This window comes from Melopsittacus undulatus, chromosome 16 (genome assembly GCF_012275295.1).
Source record: "Melopsittacus undulatus isolate bMelUnd1 chromosome 16, bMelUnd1.mat.Z, whole genome shotgun sequence".
Taxonomy (NCBI): Eukaryota; Metazoa; Chordata; class Aves; order Psittaciformes; family Psittaculidae; genus Melopsittacus; species Melopsittacus undulatus.
In genome coordinates this window covers 6,016,980-6,040,424 of record NC_047542.1, presented here as the reverse complement: position 1 = coordinate 6,040,424, position 23,445 = coordinate 6,016,980, and the positions used below count along the sequence as shown (strand labels likewise).

General features: G+C 47.3%; 1 protein-coding gene across 2 annotated transcripts; it reads right to left on the bottom strand.

Annotated features, from left to right (window-relative positions):
* Positions 1 to 124: 124 nt before the first annotated feature.
* Positions 125 to 22,323, bottom strand: HIPK1 (homeodomain interacting protein kinase 1). 2 transcript variants are annotated; one of them, XM_034069687.1, is made up of 16 exons: positions 22,188 to 22,323; positions 19,782 to 20,859; positions 14,499 to 14,622; positions 12,180 to 12,299; positions 11,405 to 11,491; positions 10,673 to 10,857; positions 10,258 to 10,420; positions 9,682 to 9,904; positions 8,731 to 8,852; positions 7,223 to 7,357; positions 4,588 to 4,730; positions 4,235 to 4,417; positions 2,828 to 3,043; positions 2,297 to 2,535; positions 1,802 to 1,938; positions 125 to 1,110 (listed from the first exon to the last, which is right to left on the bottom strand). In XM_034069687.1, the coding sequence occupies exons 2-16, from the start codon at positions 20,855 to 20,857 to the stop codon at positions 625 to 627; spliced, it is 3,639 nt and encodes a 1,212-aa protein (XP_033925578.1). In that variant the 5' UTR covers positions 20,858 to 20,859; positions 22,188 to 22,323; the 3' UTR covers positions 125 to 624. The 2 variants fall into 2 exon arrangements, with proteins under 2 accessions (XP_033925578.1, XP_033925579.1); XM_034069688.1 differs by having other exon boundaries at positions 4,588 to 4,727.
* Between the last annotated feature and the right edge of the window lie 1,122 nt (positions 22,324 to 23,445).

Sequence of the window (23,445 nt, the reverse complement as noted above, 5' to 3'; positions counted from 1 at the left end):
TGACCAGTCCTTAAACAAAGCAGAGCGGTAAACAGAACACATTGACAGTAACACGGAAATGGCTTTTGCAGAGCCAAGAATGTTGTTAAGAGACAAAGTGAATGAGAGAACAAACGTTAAACTTGGGTTTAAAACTGCTCCAGCAGATAAACATGCATTGCAGTTTGAGTGGAAAGATGGATTTGTGGAAGCTGCTAAAATAGGATCTGCTAGTCTCCCTGTTAAAAACAGTCCTCGGGGTCTGTCTGCCAGGACATGGATGTTCTCTGCCCTTTGGATTGGCGCAACAGAACCCGTTCATACAAATGGGACCAGGAAGCTTTTAAAAGCATCTATTTAAACATAAAAGGGGATAAAAGTTTAAAAGCCGAGCGTTAGTGTTAGCAATACTGACTTAGAGTTGGTAACACTAACCACATCCGGTAACGCTAACGTTCTGCTGACAGAAGCATGCTGTTCAGCCAGGGACTGAACTCGCTAGAGCTGGTTTTGAACAACACACACAGACCAAAGAAGGAACAAAACACAGAGAAACAAGGGAAATAAAAAGTCAGACAACCATTACCAGGTAAACCTTCACCAACATTTCTTCTCCAACACCCCCAGCCCATTGCTTTCTGGGAACTACAAGTATGAGTACTGGTTGATCTTTGTTGGGCTCAGCGGATATCCAGTGTAAATAGTAGATCCTCTGGAAGCACCAATATAGGACTGGGGAGCAAACTGGGGTTGGTATTGGGCAGGTGGAACATTAGCAGAAGTCAGCAGACTCGGACCAACGCTCACAGGGACCTGGTGGACAAGTGTGCTGGGATGGGCAGCGTACGTGGTGTGCCGTGAGGAGCCCTGAGGAGAGAAGAGGTGGGCAATGGAGGTGGTGGAGCCCAGGGTTGCAGCAGTGGTTGGAGCATAAGTGTACATATGTGGTTGGCTGGACAGATGTGCACTTGCTGTTGCTGCTGCAAGGTGGGGATGCACTGGGCTGCTGTGCTGGAACGCATAGGGAGCCTGAGAAATAGTCGATGCAAGGGGTGCCACATAAGCTTGCTGCCTACGTGGGACAGCATTTCCACTTCTCTCCTGGGAGGCCAGCACTGTTGTTTGCTGGTTCTGTAAGGAGAAGGAGTAAATAAGGTTATGGAGTATGGAAGGGTCAGCCAGAGCCTTCCGATCAACACCTCTGTTCTAGCTGCAAGACTGCAGATCCTCCCTTCCCAGCTCTGTGAAACCCTCAGATCTGAGGAGGGTTATTGCAGCTTCTCTAAGACACAGGTTATGCTTCTCCTCCACATTGGGATCAAACTGCCATATCTGGGGTACAACACTACAGAGCTGTACGGGCACAGGCAGGTCCTAAGACTGACCCAACCCTTGAGCTCCTCACACGTCCTTTCTTCGCCACCTCGGTGTGAGTGCAGTCATTTTAGTGCAAAGCCCATCTTGTTCCCACACCAGAAATGAACTGGGGGTGTAACACCTCCTCTCTTCTAAATGGCTACTGCAGCTTGACTCAAAAGATCAAGAGGAGTGACACAAATTGAAGTGGAACCAATCTCAAAGTTTCAAGGGAAGTCAGGGGGTAGTTGTTAGTGTGAGACACAAGGTCCAGCCTTAATAACAGAATTCTCTGCCTTGAAAAACTTCACCTATACCCCCTAAAGACTTTACCCTGCATACCTACACAATAGAAGCAGCTTCAGGGAACTGTTCTCAGTTCTTTGAAGCTGATTCTCCCTGCCATACAGCACAGTGTTTCTAAAACATCATGTCCAAAAGTCAGCAGAAGTCACACGGTGCTTACCTGGCTGAGATTGAGAGGCTGCACACCATTTGTTACCACACGATGTGAGCGGTACCCAGTAGGGGTTATACAGCATCCTGATGATTGCCCGCTCATGGAGGCCACTGGCTTGGTCTTACTGGTACTGCTCAGGATGCCTGAAAGATTTCAAAAGCTTAGTCCATTCTTTGCTCTTAAGTGCTGTGTCCTGTCTAACCAGCTTAGGCAACCAACGAACACAATGGGACTATTCTTGTAACAAAGCCTTTTCATCAATTAGGGTTTAAAATCTGACAAGAAATAATCAGGAATATGTACATGTCTTTCTAAATGGGAAAAGCCAAACATATGTGAAAGGGAAATCTATCAATGAAAGTGAAAACAGACCAAGGCTTGCACTCTCAGAACAGCAGCTGTGAAACCTAAAGCTGCTGAAGACCCAATGCAGGTAGTCTAAAACTTCAAGGGCAAAGGTGGCAGGGATAATAGAGCAGCTGAGCCATGGCAAAAACCTACCTGACACTTGGGTAGCTACCACACAGTCACTGAGCTGTGTCTTCAGTGGTGGCACGATGATATTCCGAGAGCTGGAGCTGTCAGCTGCCTCTCTAGTTGGTAGCTCCAGGGCACCGCCTGTGCTCTCCAGAGAGGCAAGGGTGTCTATGGCATAGGGGCTGTTCAGGGAGGAGTCGGAATCGGGGGAGTCATTAACAGTAACGTAGCTGATGACATTGGACCTCTGCTTCATGCTCAAACTGCAGGGAAGGAAACAAAAACCAACCAAACAAAAAACAGATGGGAAATATTCTGGCTTTTCCCACAAGATCCAGGAAATCTCCCTCTGGGATCTCAAACCCTCCCTCCTTGTCAGCTGGAATTCTGGTTAACTAGAGACACAAAGAGCACAGCAAACATGACACAGATTTTTCTCTCTCAGGCAGTGCTTCTTAGCCTAGACAGGCTTTGCATGGAATGTTCTCTACAATCCTTGATGCTTGGGTTCAGATCAGGACAAATCAGTACTGGCTGCTTAAAGAGACTTCCTACCTGGCAGGTTTGTATTTGCTGTCCTCTTCTTCATCAGTGTCACTGCGAATGGTGATGACACTGACAGGTGGGCTTGGAGTGTCCGGGATCACGATGGGCTGGTGCTGCTCTGGCACTAGGATGAGCACATTGGAAGAGGAGGAGGTGGAGCGCAGAGGACTGCTGCCAATGAGCGAATAAACCTGGGAGGGCACAGTCTCCACAGTTGAGCTGGGCCTGAAGGAAAACCAGAGCAGTGTTCAGCTACATGTGGGCAGGCTGGGACAAACCAGCACTGAGAACAGGCAGGCTCCAGCACACATACAAGAAACACAAAGAGAACCTCAGTGCAGACACTCATACACGAGAGTGGCACAGAACACATCCCAGAAGTGACCAACACAGTGATGCTCCGAAGAAGACTGATTCATCCAAACACTGCCAGCAACCTGCCACCCCTTGTTCAACAGATGCCAATTGTACCACTTGTATTACTATGGCACCAGCACACCCCCAGTGTGTAAGAAACTTCCCTTTGAGCAGTACAGTAAAGCACTTGGCCAACTATGTTCCTTACACTCTCACTGAAGTTAGTATCATTTACATCAGTGATTACAGTACAGACACTTTTCCCACCACATCTTTAAAAGCAACTGTAGCACATTAAAAAGTTGTATGGTTAGAGAATGCCTTTGTGATCAGAACACCAGTTTTTCTCATCACAGATGCAACTTCCACTCTCCTGGGTTCAGCTGTAAGTTACTTTTCTGCTTCCTAGTATGTGCTGCAGTGCTGTGCTCTGGCTTTACTCTGAGCACAACACTGGTAACACACCAATGGTTTAGTTGCTCAGTACCACTTACCCCGATCAAGGACTCTGCAGTCTCTTGTGCTCTGCCAGTGAGGGGCACAAGAAGCTGGGAGGGAGCAGATATAAGACACCTGACCCTGACTAGCCAGAGGGGTATTTCAGATCTCATATGATACCTATATCATGTCCATATCCATGTCATGCCCAGGACAGAAGACTGGAGGGAGTGACCCGGAAGGCCCAGGTCACTGCTCGGGTTGGGCTGGGTATCAGTCAGCGGGTGGTGAGCAATTGCATTGGGCATCACTTGTGTTATTGTTTTAATCTTCTTTCCTTCCCTTTCATTTTATTCTCTCCCCTTGATTATCTCCCTTAGCATTATTATTATTAGTGATGGTGGTAGTAGTTCGTATTACGCTTCAGTTGTTGGACTGTTCTCATCTCAGCCCATGGGATTTACATTCTTTTCATTCTCCTTCCCATCCTGCCCGGAGCAGTAGGAAAAAAGGAGGAGGAGTGAGCAAGTGCCTCTATGGCTCTGAGTTACCAGCTGGGCTTAAACCACGACATCTACAAATACACCCACATCTTTCTAGGACTGGAAAAGGAAGCCTTACTTGGCTGCGCTTGGTGCTGGCTGCTTGTTCTTCTTTGCTGGAACATTGCTGCTCTGCTGCTGCCTAACAACGTGAGTAACTCCAACACTCAGAGGCTGTGCTGTGGCTAACGTCACATGGTTGGTCAGTAGCGATGGCTGCTGCATCAGAGTGCTGTACTGATTTCCATGGGAATGTGCATTCCTGGAGCAGGAAAAAACAAGAACAACCCCAGATTCCATGACTACACTGCAGGAAGAGCAAGCTGCAACCGAGCCCCTGCATGACTCTGAAGGGAAGGGAGAGATTCTGTGCTATTCCAGGACACCACATATTCCCACTGGGCACAGAGCTGGACCCTGTGCAATCCCTACCTCCAGTCAGCCAATTGCTGGCTGCCGCTGATGGTCTCTGGAATCACGGCCGCTGGCTGAACAGAGTTGTGCAAAGCAACCCCTGGGAGCTGCTGCCAGGTGGAAGGAAGCAGAATCTGCTGGGTTCCCCCAGGCCAGGCCTGCTGCAAAACAACACAGAAGAACACAGGTTCACTAGACTTCAGCTCCTACTGGGAGGGAGAGATTTGTTCCAAGCAATAAACACACTCGTGTAGATTGTTAGCTTGCAGAGATAATGGCACATCACTTGTGCTCTCTCAAAAGGTCTCGGTACAGTAAGAGAATAAGAAAACCAGCTTCCCCTAATGCTCTGCTAACCTTTTGTATCACAGATGTCACCCGGGGAAAAGAGGGTTAACATTGTGCAGCATACTGCACAATGCAGCCATATATTGTACTGTCAGATGCAGCATGAGTACTCAGGCCCTCTGCATGTTAAGTTTACATGTGCTGCTCTGCAGAAGGATTCCAAAATACGAAACCCATTTGGTTTTCTGCCTTAGAGGGCTCACAGTGAGAGAGCTGAGACATTGGTGTTATCTGGGAATGCACCCGCTTCAACTGATTTAGTCAAAACGGAGACAGGCGGAAGATGCTGTCGATTCATCAATATTATTGATGGTCCAGCCCAAATTGACAAAAAGCAGGTTTTTTTTGGGGGGAAACCAAACCTGAACCCCCAGTAAATTTGGCAGTACAGCATTTCTATGATTTGGCAGCCCTGCTGCGCTCTGTCTCGCAGTTTACACCGCAAACCCATAAACCTGCTGCTTTGTATTTCTGCAAGTAACAGATCCACTTACTACAAATACCAGTTCCAAACAAGAAGCCTTCAAAGCAGAGAGCTGCTAAAACCTCTGCCAACGTAAGCAGAATAATAATAACAACATTAAAAATAAAGAGAAATATGTTAAAGTCACACCATGCGTCTTTCCCAAAGCCAACACCTGCACAAGACAAAGCAGAGAGTTTAATACAGCAAGATATAAGTTCCCAATGAGAGGCAGAAATCGGGCCTTCCAAGCGACGAACTGTTTTGACAGAGGAAGGACAAAAATAGGCAAAGCTTAGCAAATGGCTAAAGCAAACTCAGGGGAAGCAGCAAGGGAGAAGTGTCGGAAGCACTAAAGGTGAGCAAAATCACGCCAAAGGCTCCCAGAATCCCAACAGGAATAGGAAGTCCTCCAGAGAAACTCAGAATCCAGGCTCATAGTCTGGAGAGAGCTGGCTCTGATCTCCACTGCTGTACAGGGGAGTTGAATGCCAAGTCCACTGCACACACACAGGAGAATAGAATTTGCCTGTTGAATCAGAGGCCCAAATACGCTGTTGAAAACATCACTAGCTTGTGTCCCAAGCTCTGCTATGGTCACCCCTTGCTGTTTAGAGAGCCCAGACTGCAGCCTTTCAGCAGTCAAAATTCACAAGGAGGAAAAGGGATCCAGCCCTGGGTCTGTTCAGCTCAGAGCTGTGACCCAGGAGAATGCCACTCTCCTGCCTTCCCATCCTCAGAAACAGGGAGCAGTTCAGTTGGTTCACAAGAACCCAAATGAGTGGGTTTTCATTTCAATGCAGGTATGACTCAAGCAAATCCCACTTCAGCAGATGGCTCCCTCTTGGAAGAAAATGACACTCAGACTACTACTGAAAGCCACAAAAAACAACATGGGTCACATAATGGAATGTGCTTTGAAAGACATGTGAGGATACCAGCACTTAAGTGCACTGCAATGTTTTCATAAGCTTCACTTATCTGATTCTGGAGTTTGACAATGACTTCTCTGTGGCACTTGCAAAGTTGTTCTGATGCAGGTGCCAAATGAATAGAGGAGAGGACAATTTTGGAAATACACACTTGTTAAAGATGTGTTTCTTCCCTTTCCCCCAACCTTTTAAGGAATTGTTCCAAATAACCTAAAAGATTGCTGTGCCATTTTGGATACTAGAGCTCACCTTTAATTTCAACCAAGAAATACATATATGAACTGAAAGCATCTGTGGAGAATAGTATCTTTATCTGGATGAAGCAAGCTACCTGTGGTTGGCTATAAATAACAAAAGGCCAGAAAATGACTGTCAATGTTCAACAGAAGTTCAGAGAAATGGACTGCTAAAGCAATACGTTAAAGAATTTGCTGTCATTAGGGTTTTTAGCCTGTGCTTAATGACCTGAAACGTTTCTACATGCAAAGCAGCTTTACACATCTTGAAAACAAAATAAGTAGCTAACTTGCCAAGTAGTTCAAATTCTGGCCATCCAGGTACCTGTAGCAGAGTCAAACTAAAGGCTGATTCCTTTGTATTCAACAATCAAAAGACAAAGATAGGAGAGTAAGCGAAGAACAAGAACAATTGTAACTCTTCTACAGTATAGCTTAGAAGAGCTTTATAATGCTAAGCTAGTCAAAGCAATTGTCAATGGATCTGGATTCTTTACAGAGCCATACTAAACGTCAGAGTCAGACAGTGCTTCAGCAATGTTGGGGAGGAAAACAACAAGACATTAAGATGTAGCAAGAACACAGCCACAAGATGGCACATGCTTCCATGCCCTCTGCAAGTCGAAGTTAAAACAAAAACTCAGTTAGTGAACACAATCAAGGGAGGCAATTACCAGTACTGCAGCCGTCTGTTCTACTAGCGCTGGCCGGCCGGCTGCGCAGTTCAGAGTAAAGGGGACCGCATACTGCGGCGTGATGGTGGCTACTTGAGGATGAAGAGTTGCTACCATTAGTGGTGTACAGCTTCCCTGAAATGTAGATCAGGCAGTGAGTGAAACACACGTACTGAGGCAGGATAAGTGGGTTCAGCAACAGGGCCAGAGAAGGTTTCACCTCACTGGCATTCTATGGTGCTCGAGCAGACTCCAGAATTAATGGATGCAGTGAAACCAACACTCAGACTCTCTGGGCACGTTCCCCTAAGCACTTACATGTCCCTGGGGGGAACACAAGGAACAGGGAATTTGGGAACAGGATTTCTCCGATGACACAGTTAAAAAGTAAAAAATGAGATAGTGTTCAGCTATGAACATTTTGCTGGGTCCCAGAGAGCAAGTTACACTCTGTACACTGCACTGGCCATAACACAAACTGCACCCCTGGCAGGACACATTTACTATCATCCCTCCAAATTCACAATTCACATACAGTACTTATGGAAATATATAAGCTAAGGAATTTAATAGAAGGCACAACAGGTCTTTTGTCTCATGAAAGAGCAAAGTTATCTGCAATGAAACTACCAACACATGTATTAGTATATCAAATGTCTAATTAAAAACTAGATTCTTAGTATCCAACTTGCAGGCTCAGGAAAAGCAGGGTTTGGATTCAAATGGGCCTCCTTCAAGTGTATTCTGCTTTTTGGGTACCATAACCTGTATTATTACGCTAAGCAAACAAGAGATCACAGAATGACACCAAAATCATCTGGACTGAACAATCTAAAACTTACTCCTCTACAAGTAGGTCAGTAAGCACAATACACTGCATGGAGAGTACAACTAATGAAGTCTGTGTTAATGTCAGCAGGAACTAAAACTATGCAAAGAAATAAAACGTGCACTTCAATATAAAGGCAATTACAATTTGTCAACTGAATAAAACCTGGGACTCGCTGGGCACTCCCTATATATTAAAGCAGTACTGTTGGCATATAAAATTGTTTTCATTTACAAGATATTACTGATGTGAAAATAGCATTTTCTGGTAATTATTTGTGCATTTTGCTATCCCATATTGTTTAAACTGTAAACAACAGAAACAGGTATGAAACCGCTCCACAAATTCACATTAACAATGAGGAGGAGCCAAAAATCATTGTGCTGATTTGAAGATGACATTTTACCAGCAGCCTGTTTTTAGCAGCTGAAAACTCCACGTTTATTCTCATGATTAAATCAAGCTCCTAAAAGAGATTCTATAAAATAGACTTGACTTTAAATATTTCAGGAAAAAAACCCCACCAAAACACTGTCTTAGAAGTGACCTACATTTAACCTGTTGGAGTGTTCTGATGACCCCCTGCATTCATCCCAGCACCAGAGGAGCAGCCAGGTTCTCCTGGATGGTAGCAGGAATTGCAGGGAACTTTATGGGGTTTGGTTGGTTGGGTTTTTACCTGGGTGAGAACACCAGACTGGATCTGCAGTGGCTGTGCTGCAGGTGCTTGTGGTACAATTGGAACAGCATTCTCCATCCTTACTGGGAATCCAGAATGCTTTGTAGTTGCCTGAAGTCCAGCTGTGGAGGACAAGAACACGTATTTCTTTTTAGTTTCTTTCCAAGATCAAATCCCTACCAGATAAGGGTGGAAGACAGGATCAGAGGAAGAGCAGGAAAAGCCATTCCCTTTGACAAAAGCATACTAATAAAACCCCAGCTGAAGTAAATACCTCTGTAGTCCCATTATGCCAATGCACAAGTATGGACAACCAGTCCTCAAAAGCTTGGCTCTACTCATATCCACGGCCTTGCCTTCAGAAACACAGATATCTAATTCTATGTTCCTTGAGACCAAGTTCAAACCTTGCACTATCAGTGACCAGTTCTCATTTCCTATAAACCCCTCCAGAATAACACAATGCAGATGAAAGCATAGAGAACTTTCAGGACTCAGCTATGCTTTGCTAACCTCGCTTATCTGCAACCTGCAACAACGTGCTGCTAGCAAACTACACCACTGCACGGGTGCTTGTGAACTGACACTCAAAAGGCCAGACATTCACTCCTGACGTACAAAAACCAGAGCACAGCATTTTCCTGTATTCACATAGCTCTGGCTCCTCTCTTCACTGCTTTCTGTGGAATGCTGTTGTGTTCAGTTTGGGGGGAAAAACTGGTTCAGCGACCAGATGAAGACTGCAACCCAGGCAAGCAAGATACTGTCACCTGTTCAAGCATGACCTGGAAGAGAACTAAATTGTCTACACACGCCTGACCTGATTCTGCACCTACACGTGAGGCATTCCCAGGGCAGTCTTCCGAACTTTATCAATCCAGTACAAATGAGACCTTCTAATTCCTACCTAACTGAAACTACAGTCTCACACAAAGGTTTTTTTCCACTTACTTTGAAAAGCAGGGGGACAAACAATGAACGTTTGCTGGAATGGGTCAGTCTGCGTGCAGATCTGAGTGGTTCCAGGTTGCAGGGAAACACTCTGTTGTGCTACTCCTGCAACTGGTGCTGCAGATGATGGATACAGAGCAGACTGATAGTTGAGCAGTGACACATCCGAGTTTGCGAGGGAAAGAGTAGCAGCTGCAGTAGAGTTGGAAGCCAATACACTGGCCTAGGAATAAAAGAAAGGAAAACAAAACATTGGATTCAACATTTCTATGGGTTATAAAACAAACAGGAAGCATCACTACTGCATCATGAAGCAAGCACCAGGTAAAGGTTTCAGGTAAAAGGCACAAGACAACACAGGAGAAAAAACATGGATTGCACCAACTTTACTTGCACTGCTGAATTGACAGGCAAATGTGATCAAGTGAAGGAAAGAGACTGCCTTGGCCTGAGGTTTGGAAAAGCAGAATTCAAGACAACAATCTAAATATAGTATTTTGCAGGATTTGGCCTGAACACATGGAATTAGACTGTTCCATTTCTTTGATTGGTAGAAAATGGCTAAAAGATCCATACCTGGTTGTGGACTGTATTGAGCTGGTTGTTGAAGCTCATTGTGAGATTTGTGCTTGTATTAGGAGCAACATGAGTCGTGAACGGGCTCTTAATCTGATTCACTGTATCATACATATTAACTCTTCTCTTGCAGATCTCCATGTTCTGAAAGCAGGATTTCACACTGGAACAGAATGACAGCACGACAGTATTAGATATGGAAAACCCGTACAAGAAAGACACGACAGATTCCCAACTTTATGCACATGCCTCTAGGTTTAGTTTCAGGGGGCTTTTGTTAACCAACAAAGAATGTCCTAAAGCATGAAAAGAAATCTTATGAACATTCCACTTCTTATCCATGCCAGTGGTTTTTTCAGATCAGCCAGAAACTGCAGGAAACAGCACAGACAGAAAGAGATCTAAGGGAACTTACTGATTACTGTGTGGGAAATCCAGGAGATGTGCCATTGTAACAAAATTATGGTTCAAAGTCTTCAGTGGAGTAATTCTCTTATCTGCATCAATTGTCAACATTTTCTTCAACAAATCAATGTATTCCCTTCGGTCAGCCTTCTCTGCCAACATGTCAGTTCCTTCTAAGTCTGTAGACATATTCACCTTAAAACAAGAGGAGAGTAAGTCACAGAAACATCAAATTAATTGCTACCCAACATCACACTAACATGTATTAAGTATATCTGTCTCTTAGCCAGCATACTGATTTTAGGTAGCACAGCTCTACCAACCAACCCTTCTCTTGCTCATCCTATAAAAGGAGTCAAACGTAAGCATGGAATTCTCATCTTAATGTGAAGTTGGTCTGTTCAATAGAGAGCAACCAGGATTCATTCTCCACTGCCTGGCAATATGCCCCTCTTTCTACGTGTGGGGTTGTAAGGGGCTAGCAAATCAGAATGACAAGATTCTGCATTCTCTGCACAGATGTAATTGCAACTGACAACTGAGACCAACACATTTAAGAGTCAAGGCCTCATGTCTTTAATACAGCGATTCCTGATGCAAACTGGCACCATGGCAAACCTGCACCAGTGTTCTCCACAGCAGCTGGAACAGGACAGCTCCAGCACAGGAGCCTTGTTTTTAGATCCCAATGATGTATGCAATTGATATGACAGTATCTGTGTGTTACATGATCCCCACCCACCTGCGCCATATCATCCAAACAGTTAAATATATATTTCCGAGCTTCTTTTGATTTTATTGCTGTCTCCAACTCATGTTCTTCCGGGGTCTAGAAAGGAAAGCATTTGTTAATAGAAACTGAAACATTGCATATCGATGAAGAAAAAGCTGCAAGCAAAGAGCAGAGCCAGGAGATCGTTTGCCTGCATTAAGATCAATCACGTGCCAGGAGGCCAAACCAAAACAGCCCTGGGTTCTCATTTCCTCATCTGGAAAGATCACTCATTGCAAAGCTGACAGTGCATTAGCCAGAAGAACTGAAGATTTCTGACTTAGGAAGAGAAGAAGCTATATGTATTTTAAAGCCTCTTCCTTTTGCTGCTCAGCTTTAAAGGCAAATCAAGCATATATGTGATTTTTCTCCTGTCCTCTGCCAATACACAAATAGATTTCTGTAAAAGCTAACAAAGACCATCATGAAATACTCTGTATTTTTGTATTGTCAGATGACAACAAGATGACATACTTCACCAAGAATGAGCAGGCCGTAATAAGTAACCATTATCTGAATGACTTTAACACCCACTCTTTGCTGGTACTATCATGCACAGCTGCTATTGTTAGACCAGTACCAGGTCTGTAGTCCCAGAAATGAAACACCCAGATCAGCTATACTTGAACAGTGTTTCAAATCCAATCTCCACTCAGGATGATTTCATGGCACACTAAACCTTGATGTGAACTGAAATCAGGTCCTCAATGAACAGACTCGAATCAGCAACGCAAACCAGACAAACCTTTAGCCTCCACAGTGGGTATCCCAAATTCGGGTCTCTGTTAAAGAACCTGCTTGTTTTCGTTCCTGCACTGAGAAGATACTCCGCTGGCAAGCCTTGAGTTTGTGAAATATAACGGATCTAGGAGAGAAGATTGCAAGAGTGAGGACAACTCACAGAAAGAACTCGGACTCAACAGAGCAATCATCAGCTTGATTTGTTCATAGCACACAGGAAATGCCCTGTAAAGAAACAATACCCAGGGGACTGAAACTACAAAATCAGAGGGACTGTCTCTTAAAATGGCCTTTATAAGGACATTGAACTTTTTCAATCGAATTGCCTGTGGAAATTCTAGGCTTTGAATACATCTTCCTTATTTTTTGCTCCAGTGTATGTGAGCTGTAAGCTTTAGACTTTACAAGAGTACAAGCTTTGGAGACCTGGAGACAATAACACCAACAGGCTTTTGCATCAGCAGTGTAAGAAGTCTACATTTTGAGAGAGGAATACCACAGCAGTTATCATGTATGTATATGTAATTAAAGGCATAAGTATCCAAGCAACATTGCTGTGACTGGCTACAGAGAGCCTAGGCACACGATTCCAGGATAATGGCAGGGTAAGGCTCTCACTGTCCAAGCAAGAGCAAACCTTTAGTGCAATGTGATTCTTCTGGCCTCAAAACCATTTAGTAGAGCTTACATATAACAAATAAAATGGCTCAGAGTTCTGGAGAATGCCCCTGAATATCTGGGACAGTATCAATAAGACCCCAGTGAAGAGTTTCCAAAGACAAAGGTATACTCAAAAGGAAAGAAAATAGCCATTATGAAAAAGCATAATCATCAGCTGTCTAAAATACTCCAAATGTTGCCCAGTTTCTCATGGTATTTGCTTTCCAATACGTCACTTTTCTCACTGAACATCACCTTTGTCATGACTCTCTACTCAAAGGAGTCTATTTAGAAGTCTAAGGGAACCCCCCTGGATAACCATCAGTTATAGGTCCTTTAACACGTCTCATTTCTTCTTTGCAAATCTCCTGTTATTCCACTGCACCAAAACCAGCTGAAGACCACAGGGCACTTAACTCACTGTTATGACTTGTGATCCACATGAATTTATGGACTCAATTTCTGCCAGTGTCGATCCGAAGCATCTGCAGGTGACTCCCCTTTTATATAGTTCAGCTAAGAGGTCTGCTAGTTTGGTAACACATAACTCTTTGGCTCTACAGCCAAAACTGTGTTTAAAAAAGGGCTTGTGAAGCCCAGCCCAGCCCATGGATGGTTTCATTCCATCCCTGGAGAAGTCCATTCACAAGTCCTGCCTGAACTTTCACTTGCCGCTGCAGGACCTCATGGAAGCAAATCATCCTGCTTTCCAAGGGCAATTCAAGTATCAAAAGCAAGGACACGAAGTCACACCTCAACCCTGCCTCAAAGGACTGCAAAATCCTGGCTATTAAGCAATGGAAAAAGCACCTCCTCCCCAGCCACCTCCATGACTAGATAAGCTTCTCAGAATGACACAACTCCGGGTGCAAGGAAACCACCATGCCCTACCTCAGGTTTTCTTCTAACTCATTCTGCTTCTTAAAGTTATCCCTGTGTTTCCTTTGGAAATTGGCAGTGCTGGGAAGACAGAACCCCAGTTTTCAAGCTCAGGAAGTTTGAACGTGTTTTATCACAACTATACCGAGCACTGTAATAAGATAGCACCATAAAAACCAGACTGGAAAACTTACCCTCCAAAAACTTGTCATATAGGCTTGGTTGCCCTTTTAAAGGCAACTGACTAGCCCAGGTAATGATGCTATGTACCCATGGAAAGACCTAATTAGTTAAAGATGCCCTTTCAGACTCTTGCCCTTTTATTTCAGAGACAGCTTGGAGCTCACACTTAGCATTAAAGATGAGGTCTGCTGTAGGTATTAACAGAACAGGAATGATTGGCTTGCTGTCTCCACACGGAAAAACTGCCCTCATGGTGAAACTACAGAGGGTGTTTCAAGCCAGGGTACACACACCTCACTTCTGGTTTGGACTGGAAGGTATTTCAACAGCTTTTGGGCTTGGAAGAGAGGGGGTTAAGTATAAATCCACTCTATGTATTGGATAGCGACATGCAACTCAAGTCAAACCACACAGAACTCTCTGGTTCTCTGTAGGACAGAAACAGACAATGGGAATATCACAGAGGGGAAAATGAATTTAAGATGACAACAGTGATTTGTACAAGATGAAATCTGATGTGGGATACATTGGCTTCAGAAGGTCCAAAGACAAATCATTGCAGTTTTGTTTGAACATCCCCACATCTGCCATGTGCTCTCACCTGATCGTACTCAGATGCTCCTGGATACAGAGGCCAGCCTAGAAACAGCTCAGCTATCACACAGCCCAGCGACCACATGTCAATAGCTTCACAGAATGGTAAACCCAGTATGATCTCAGGAGCTCTGTTGAAAAGGAAATAAAAAGCAAAGTCTTTGACTGTGAAAGCATGCAGTTCTTTTCCCTGGATAACACCACTCCTTTTCTCCTCCAACCACAAGTCAATCCCTGTGAAACCAAGCGATTTCACTTTAAAGCAGATAGATGTTTCCTCCAGTGCCCTAACAGATCCCAACCTTTTTAGCACTTAGTGGCACAGCTGGATTTGCTTTATTGCCATGGTGCCCTCCAGCTCCTAGGTGGCCTTTATCCAACTGTGCTATGAAGTTACAGCACACAACAGCTGGCCTAACAGCATTGACAAGGAAAGAATGACTTTCCCCAGAGGAAGGTCACAAGATCCCAGGTACCAGCTGCAGGAGGCTGCCTGCTTCCACCTGGAGAAGACCAGCATCTGCAGAGGAAGTCATCTCTCTTCAGAGAGCTGCTCTGTGTCTATCAGCAGGTTTGCATCCAGGGTTTGTTTGGAGTTTCCAGTTGAAAATGGATGGAGAGCACAGAGCTGGAGGTTGTGACGGCTTCGCAAGGTTGCATTACAGGTTTCTGTGCACTGAACCACGCCTAATGCAAAACTTACCTGCCTGGCCTAGCCTTTAGGAGAAGGGGATGGAAAAAACTAAACTCCAAGCAGGGTTTGCTTCTGCAAGAGGCTGGAATTTCAGGGAGATTTTTGTCTGGAACTGACTCATAAAACAAAAGGATGCTTTAGGACAACTCTTCACCTACACACAGCTCTGAAACAAAGCAATGCTGTTCTGCCAGGCTAAATGCTGGTCATACATTTGCATAGAGCATCAAACCCAAGTGCTGCAAAACCCCCTGTGTGAGCTGGTGTGGGAATTTACTCTGGAAAGTACAGGAAACACAAACCCCTTGATCTTCATGCATCACTAATACAAGCGCAAAGGAAGACAGATGAGTCCTGTTTTCTGGTCATGACTCAGGGAGCATCCCACAGTTTGTGGGGCATTCCTTGCGTACAGCATGGATATTTCTGGTTCTTTTTGAACAGAAATAAGAAACAGAAACTTCTTATAAAATAAAACCTAGAAAATTCGGTGTTTTTTGAACAGAAATAAAGGCTCTGGAGCCAGCTCTGCTCTTCCTACAGAGTTCTAAAGAACAGGGCTTGCACAATGCACAGCTGTCAGCAGATCCTACACTCGCCTTCCTCAACTGTTCCACCTGAACGTACCTCTGTTTGTACATGGCATGAAGTGACTCTCCCATTACTCACGCTGTGTCGTGGTGACACAAATACAGCTTTTGTTTTAGGAGACGACACCATTACCATTAGCAACAACACAAACACACAGCTGCCCCTGAGAAAGCACAAGATCTAGCAAGAAAAGATGGAGGAACCAGCTGTTTGCTGCAGTGAGCCCATAGCTCTTCTCTATCATTCACCTTTAGAGAAAGGAGGCTCTATTATGCCTGAGCCCCCAAAACAGAGCTAGGATGTACCCTTAGTAATGAGAATAATAGATAATCTAAGTGAAGACATCCTGACACTCACTCTCCTTGTCGTTGATCTGTTTCCTCCTTGTCTATCCCTGACAGTAGCCAGCTTTGCAATGCTTTCACTTACATGAAAATAGAAAATGGTTATGCAAATATGGTAATGATTTGATATCTGAGTGCTGAAAGTCCTGCTAAATATCTGTATTTTAAAGAACTGTGCCAGGATAGATCCAACATTCTATAGGCTAACACATGCAAACAAGAGGAATCCATTTCTGTAGTACTTTATTCTTCACAAGCACAGCAAGTACAACACAGTCATTCACACATTAGTCTATCAGTCACCATCAAACTGTATTGATCCTCTTTCTTATCCTACTTATGTAGGAATTTCCAATCCAGATAGAATAAAACCCTGCCATATAAGGAATGCTGCATGTGTAAGCTTTCTTGGTTTGGACTGGCAAACAAACTAAAAGTGGTTTGTGAACAAGCAGAGGATGCTTAAAGCTTAACAAGTCCATTAAAAGAATCCCACTGAAAATTCCAATGGAAAGAGATGAGTGGCACCAAAAGCTGGATGTGACATTTGTTAGTCTTTAACTACATGCTGGAACTGGGGTATTCTGAAACCTCAATACCAAAATGACAGCAAGATGAACTCTATGCATTTTATTCCCTGAAACTAAATAAGTTCTCAAGAGCCACCTGATTTCATTTTGATTGCAGAACAGAGCTGATAAATCAGACTCTCCCTCATCTCCTTTGACACCACTGTAATTAGTGGCCTTATGTAGGCTGAGCAGGACAACTGGCAGAGGTCACTTTCATAGTTGATCTGTCAGAGACTAAAGTGATTTTTACTATCTTAAGCTCTTGGAAACAGAAATGAGCAACATTCCTTCTTTGCATACACCCCTGCCAAACTCTTGACTTCCAGAGCTGGCAAATGTGCTCAGGCAGTCTCTGAAGAGCAGGATTCCCAACAGTAATGCAAAAACCTGAGACTTAAACATTTCAGAACACAGCATGTGGACACCTGGGTCTCCAGCCCTCCACCTTGTGAAGGATGCTAGGAATATGAAGCTTGTACAACTGCAACTAGTAATCCATGATCCCCGCTGATCAACACAACTGGGGCAGAAGTGGGTCATGCAGCCCAAAGGAGAGGTAAGGAAGGGATATTGGTGCACCCTGCACTCCCTCAGCACCCAGTGCCACCTTCTCATGGCCCAGAGTGTTCAGTCCTTCAGCTTCGCAGCTTCAGTTTGTAGGTGCCTCTACAGGAATCAGGAGGTAGGGATACGAGCAGGACTCATGATGCTGCACTTACACATACCATGGGACACCAGTAACCCTCACGCTGTGGACAGCAGGGAGATCAGTCTTCCCAGGGGCTTTTATAATGCAAGCTGTCTGCTTCCTTCTCGTTTATCCTCCCCAGGGAGAGCAAAAGCATCCATACCCTTCTCACCTGATGTAGGAAGCACATAATCTCAGGTCAGGAATTACTCCTAGTAGGTCTTAGGACTGCCACAGAAACTGCTCACTGCATAGAACACAACTGTTTCAAGTCCATGCCTAGCTTTGGAGCCACAGAATCCTTCCTAGGCACTTCTGCTCACACTTTAAGTCATGCTCCATCCCAACCGAGCGATGCTCATGGAGGCCAAGGCAGGCTGACAACTGCCAGCAGCACAGTCAGAACGTGGAGTGAGCAGGGCTGTTGGACAAAATGCCCTCCAGCAGCACTGGGAATAATTAATAAAGAAGGGTTTTTTCCCCTTCAGGGTGTGTATATCGGAAAACTCACCTTACAGTGCCCAAGTTTGGCTGGTTTAGAGGTTGCTACAGGAGACAGAGGTTACATAAATGCCAGCAACAGGTATTAAAACCAAGACAGTGAACACAGAAGATGATGATTATTCTTAAGAGCTGACAGAGAACCAAACAGCCCACACTGTTTTATTAAACTGGAAAAAAATCCAACTTGGAACTCATGTGAACACCAATTTACTGTGAACATGATTAAGAAATCCAGTTCTCCCATCATAAGCTGGTTTGTACAACATCTCCATCAGTTCCTAGATTATGGATTTTAGTAATCACCACCATTAAGGTAATTACATATCACTAAATACTAGATTTCTACATCACAGCATTCTTGCCTTCAGTCAAGCAGACAGCCTTAAACACCATTTACTCTCTGGTTATTTGCCTTTCTGGCAGTGTCAGTCACCCTGCATCAGGGAGGTGGAAGTGGCTGGGACTTCAGTTCTGCACACAGAAATGACAGCTCCCCTCCCAGCAAACCCTTTCAGATACTTATCATCCCCTGCTGCTTCTGCCTCAGCCAAATCTGGGTTTAGCGATACAGAAACTGGAAAGCACTATAAGCCTCCCCAGACTGCTGGGCTCACATGTGTTGCAAGTCAGATAGAGCTGATTCTTGATCAGTGGTGGCCTCTCCTAAAGAACTGGTAATGCATTTTAGATAGTGAGCACTTTAACAGAGCTATAGCACACAGAGGTTACAGCAATTAACAATCAATAGCTTAGAATTGGGAAAATTGGTGCCAAAGAGCTGAATGAAGATCAGGAACGGATGAAAAGCCTGTAACAAGTGAAAGAAAAAGCACAGGTACTCAGTGTAAGAGGGAGTAAATAAAAAACCAACCTCAAAACAAAGGGGAGTCAGAATACAAGGAGTATAAGGAATGAACAGACCAAGCCTGAAAGCTTTAAACTGAAGCTCAGAGGATGTGGGAAAGACATCAAACAGGGCAGAGACACAGGGTTGGGTGGAGTGTCTCAAGTCCTCTGTCTCGTCTCAGCTGGAAGGACTAGATACTGCTGAAGTTCTGTGTCAAGTGAGCTCACATTCCCCTGAAAGCCACCCCAACACAGCAGACTTCTCACGTCCTTCTGATGCCACAAGTTCTTTCTGCATCCTTTTATTGAAGTTCACTGCTACTAGGATTGAAATACACACTATTAACAGAACCAAGCTGGAGGAATAACTGACAGAAAAAGCACAGCTTGCTTTAGCTGCACAGTTTCTGAGTTTTGACATAGTTTTTAACTCTTAGGAGCTGGGTAGAAGCCATTTCTAGGAGAAGCAGAGATGTAGCTCATGAGGCTTTTAAAAGAGCTCTAGGTCTCATGAAAGCATGACCTACCCAGGATTGACACAGGAAGTCATGTGCTCACAAAGTGGCTTCAGATAAAGATGGAACCAGAAAGAAAAAAACCAAAACCAGGACAAAAAGACATAGGGATTCTTTTGACTTTTCTCCCTTCTCAATGGCCACTGTTAATGGTTTCAGATCATGGCAAGCTATCAAAAATTCACTACTTAGCAGCCACATACTGCTTCCCCAGGTTGCTACTAGACACATCACCACAAGCTAGCAACAGGGTAAAACTTACTGCACTAATACAGGGGGAAAGGGAGGTATTGGACTGCATGATGTCACACTCACAAAGCAGAACTTCTATTTATTTACATACAAACTTGAGGGGGGGAACAGGAACCATGCAGAACATGGGACAGATGGATCACTTCCTCCTCCCCCCTCAACTGGGATTAGACCTAATGGCAGAAGAATGACCTATGTGCAGAAACAAACCCTTAGCACACCGTCAGGAGCAGCTTTACTTTGCTCACACAGCACATGAAAGCGAGCACTGTGTCAATACTCACCTGTAGTAACGTGACTGCAAGTAAGTGGAGCACACTGCTTTAGACACGTGGCTGGCTGAACCAAAGTCGATCACCTTCACTCTGTAGGGCTGGCGTGCAGGATCCACCAACATGATGTTCTCTGGTTTCAGGTCAGCATGTATCAGACCCAAGCTCTTCAACTTCATCAAGGCAGTAGCCACTTGCTGCAGAATTGGCCGGATGTATTTCAAGGGCAATGGACTGAATTTGTTTTGCTTTAAGAAATCATATAAGTTCTGTTCCAGCATCTCAAATACAAGGCATGTATGATTCTTGTGTTGAAAGCACTCATAGGAGCGAACGAAGTTGTATTCATCAGCATTCTCACTGCTCAAGCGAGAGAGGATGCTCACCTCTATCTGGCCCTGCCTAGCGTAGGAAGGATGGTTTTTAAGGATTTTGATGGCTACAATCTCCTTTGTGCTACGCTTCCAGCATTTTGCCACCTGCCCGAACGTCCCTCGGCCCAGGAATTCCAAGACCTCATAGCTGTTTGTCATAGAGCACAGGATCTCATGCTGGACCAGCTGGTAATCACCTTCACCACTGGAACTGCTGCTTTTGGTGGTTACCGTGGTGGTTGTGGCAGCAGCACCCACCGCAGGTCTGTTTTGCAGCATGAGAGGTGGATGTTCCTCAATTATCTGCACACTACCGTTGCTGTCGACCTCTTCACTTTTCCTTTTTAATCCACATTTTTGGTATGGTTCCAGTAAAGAAAGGTTGCTCCTACGTGTTAGGGGTTGGCTGTTCTGGAAGGACGCTGTTGCACTGCTGCCTGTGCTGTCAGCTGCTGTAACTGCAACGTGCTCAACTGAAGGAGCAGGGAGCAGGAGGTTCTGATCGTAAGCAGGGATGCTGAAGTTGGCTACCTGATGAGAGGAGCTTGCTTGCACTTGAGCTGCTGGGAGGTTTTTGCTGTGGGGATAATATGTGTCACTACTGCTCTGTCCTGAAACATCCCAGACAGAGAGCTCCACTTTCAGTTTCTTGGCACTGCAGAAGGCACTCGAGGATACTGACGGAGAGGAGAACACCTGCAGCTGTGAGGCCATACCTGGAAAGGGAGAGAACTCATTAGGACTGCTCGATGGCAGCAGGTAGTGACAGAATGAGATCCTCCACCTGCACAAGAAACACAACTACAAGTGTTTTTCTAAGCGCTATATGGTACCTACCACCTAAGAAGGTGACCTTTTGAACTGCTGATCCCAAGAGCATCCACAGAGCAAGGTCTGCAGTGGAATTACAGCATTTTACCCCACTGCCTACAGCCTAAGAAGCAGGCAGCCCTTCATCTAGCTTCCTGCAGGCTGAAGGAACCCTGACATGAAACAGGACAACAGCGCTGAGGAACGGAAGCAGGAAGACACCACAAAAACTGAGTTCATTTTCCCTCCTCTATTTCCCTGCAAGTGTAGAACTAAACCCAAAGCGAACGTACTGATGCTGACGGCGGTGGCACAGCGCGTCCCGTCGGGACCGCGCACTCCGTGCACCACGTACGACACGGAACGCCACGACCTGCGGACGAAGACGAGGAACGCGTTGCCAGCCCCTTGGTCCGAGCCGGCGGCCAGAGCCCGCAGCCAGCGGCCGAGCAAGCGCCGCCGAACGGGGCCCTCGGTGCCCCGCAGCCAACGGGCTTCAAACCGCGGCCGAGCTGGGCCCCCGGTGCCCTGCCGGGAGCGGGCGAGGAGCGGCCGGCGAGGCGCGTCCCCGGTGCCCTGCAACCAGCGGGCGAGGAAGCGACGTCGGGGAGGGCCCTCCGAGCCCGGCAGGCAGCGGGCAACAAACCGAGGCCGAGGGGGGGTCTCCGGGCCCTGCCGCCATGGGGTGAGACCGGGCGCTGGGGACGGGTCCTCCAGGCCCTGCCGCCATGGGGTGAGACCGGGCGCTGGGGACGGGTCCTCCGGGCCCTGCCGCCATGGGGTGAGACCGGGCGCTGGGGACGAGTCCTCCGGGCCCTGCCGCCATGGGGGGGAACCGGCCGCTGGGGACGGGTCCTCCGTGTCCTGCAGCCAGCGGGCGAGGAAGCGCTGCCGAGGGGGGCCCCCCATGCTCCGTAACCAGCGGGTGAGGAACAGCCGTCGGGGGGGCCCCTTCAAACCCCGCAGCCAGGGGGCAAGGAACCGTCTCCGGGGGGGGTGCCCCGTGCTCCGCCGCAGGCCGCACAGGAGCCGCCGCCGGGACGGGCCCCCCATGGCCGAACACCGGCGAGGGAAGCAGCGGAGCCGCAGAGGCCTCTCCGAGCGCTCGGAGCGGAGGACGCGGCGGCCGCGCAGGGTCCGGTGCCCGTTGCTGGGGTCTGAGGGGTTCTGAGGGGCTCTGAGGTCACAACGGCCGCCCCCGCCCCCCCCCCCCCCCGCGCGCCGTGGGACTCACCGCCGGTTGGACGTTGTCAGCCGCGCGCCGGACCTGCCTGCGGGACACGCGGGGGTGCGGAGCCCCGCAACGGGTGCGTCATAGCCCCCGCTCGGGCCGCGCACGCCGGGGCAGCCCCCAGGCCGCTGCTCCGCCGCGCTCCGCCGCCCCGGGCCCGCTTGGGCCCCCCCCCCCTCCCGGTCCCGGCCTGCGCCTGCGCCGCCGCCGCCACCGGCCCGAGCGCCGCCGCTCCCGGAGCCCAGCGCCAGACTGAGCCAGCCGAGCCCCGAGCCGGCCAGGCGGCCCAAGCCCCACCACGTGACCGCGCGCCTCCCCTGCGGCGCCTGCGCAGCGGAAGGAGGGGCCGCGCCGGCGCCGGTGAGGCGGAAGTGGTGGGGGTAAGGCCGCTCGTGGGCCTCAGCGCTTGCGGCCGTCGGGGCTGACGGGAGGCGGCTCCGTGGGGCCGGAGCCGCTGCGGGCCTCGGTACCCCGAGCACCGGTACCCGGAGCTGCGGTACCCGGAGCCTCGGTACCCGGAGCCGCTGAGGGCCTCGGTACCCGGAGCTGCGGTACCCGGAGCCGCGGTACCCGGAGCCGCTGCGGGCCTCGGTACCCGGAGCCGCTGAGGGCCTCGGTACCCGGAGCCGCGGTACCCCGAGCACCGGTACCCGGAGCCGGCAGCGAGCGGCCTGGAGCGGAGGGGATGAGCGAACGGGAGAGCCCTGGCTGGGCTGAGGGAGCGGGGGATGTAGATGGAGAAGGCTCAGGGGGGACCTTCTTGCTCCCTCCAAGTGCCTGCAGGAGGATGGAGCCAGGAGGGGCTGGGCTCTGCTCCCAAGGGATAGAACAAGGGATGGGACAAGAGGAAACGGCCTCAAGCTGCACCAGGGCAGGTTTAGATGGAGCTGAGGAACAATTCCTGCCCCACAGGGTGCTCAGGCATTGGAACAGGCTGCCCAGGGCAGGGCTGCAGGCACCTGGGTTAGGGGTGCTGTTGGCAGTGCTGGGGTAAGGGTTGGACTCGATGATCTTAAAAGTCTTTTCGACCCAGCTGATGCTATGAGCCTGGTGGTTACAGGCTTCTCCAGCAAGTTACATCAGTGTCACCCGCTCAGGACCTCCTGCTCTTGGGGCTTAGTTCGGCCTCTCCCATCATCGACATTACAGAGCCATTCCTCGTCTTTTTTACAAACACTTTTATATTTTAAAATCAAGTTTATTATAAATACACCAAAATCTCAGCAGCTTCACAGCCTTGTACTCATTCTTACATGAACAG

What these genes read in the sequence shown, in the direction of transcription:
- HIPK1 (XM_034069687.1), bottom strand. Translation starts at nt 20,857, where the DNA reads ATGGCCTCACAGCTGCAGGTGTTCTCCTCTCCGTCAGTATCCTCGAGT. An exon ending in GAGCATCTGAGTACGATCAG is followed by an intron (nt 12,300 to 14,498) that starts GTGAGAGCACAT and finishes CTTCTCTCCTAG; the next exon opens with ATCCGTTATATTTCACAAAC. An exon ending in TCAATACAGTCCACAACCAG is followed by an intron (nt 9,905 to 10,257) that starts GTATGGATCTTT and finishes TTTTATTCCTAG; the next exon opens with GCCAGTGTATTGGCTTCCAA.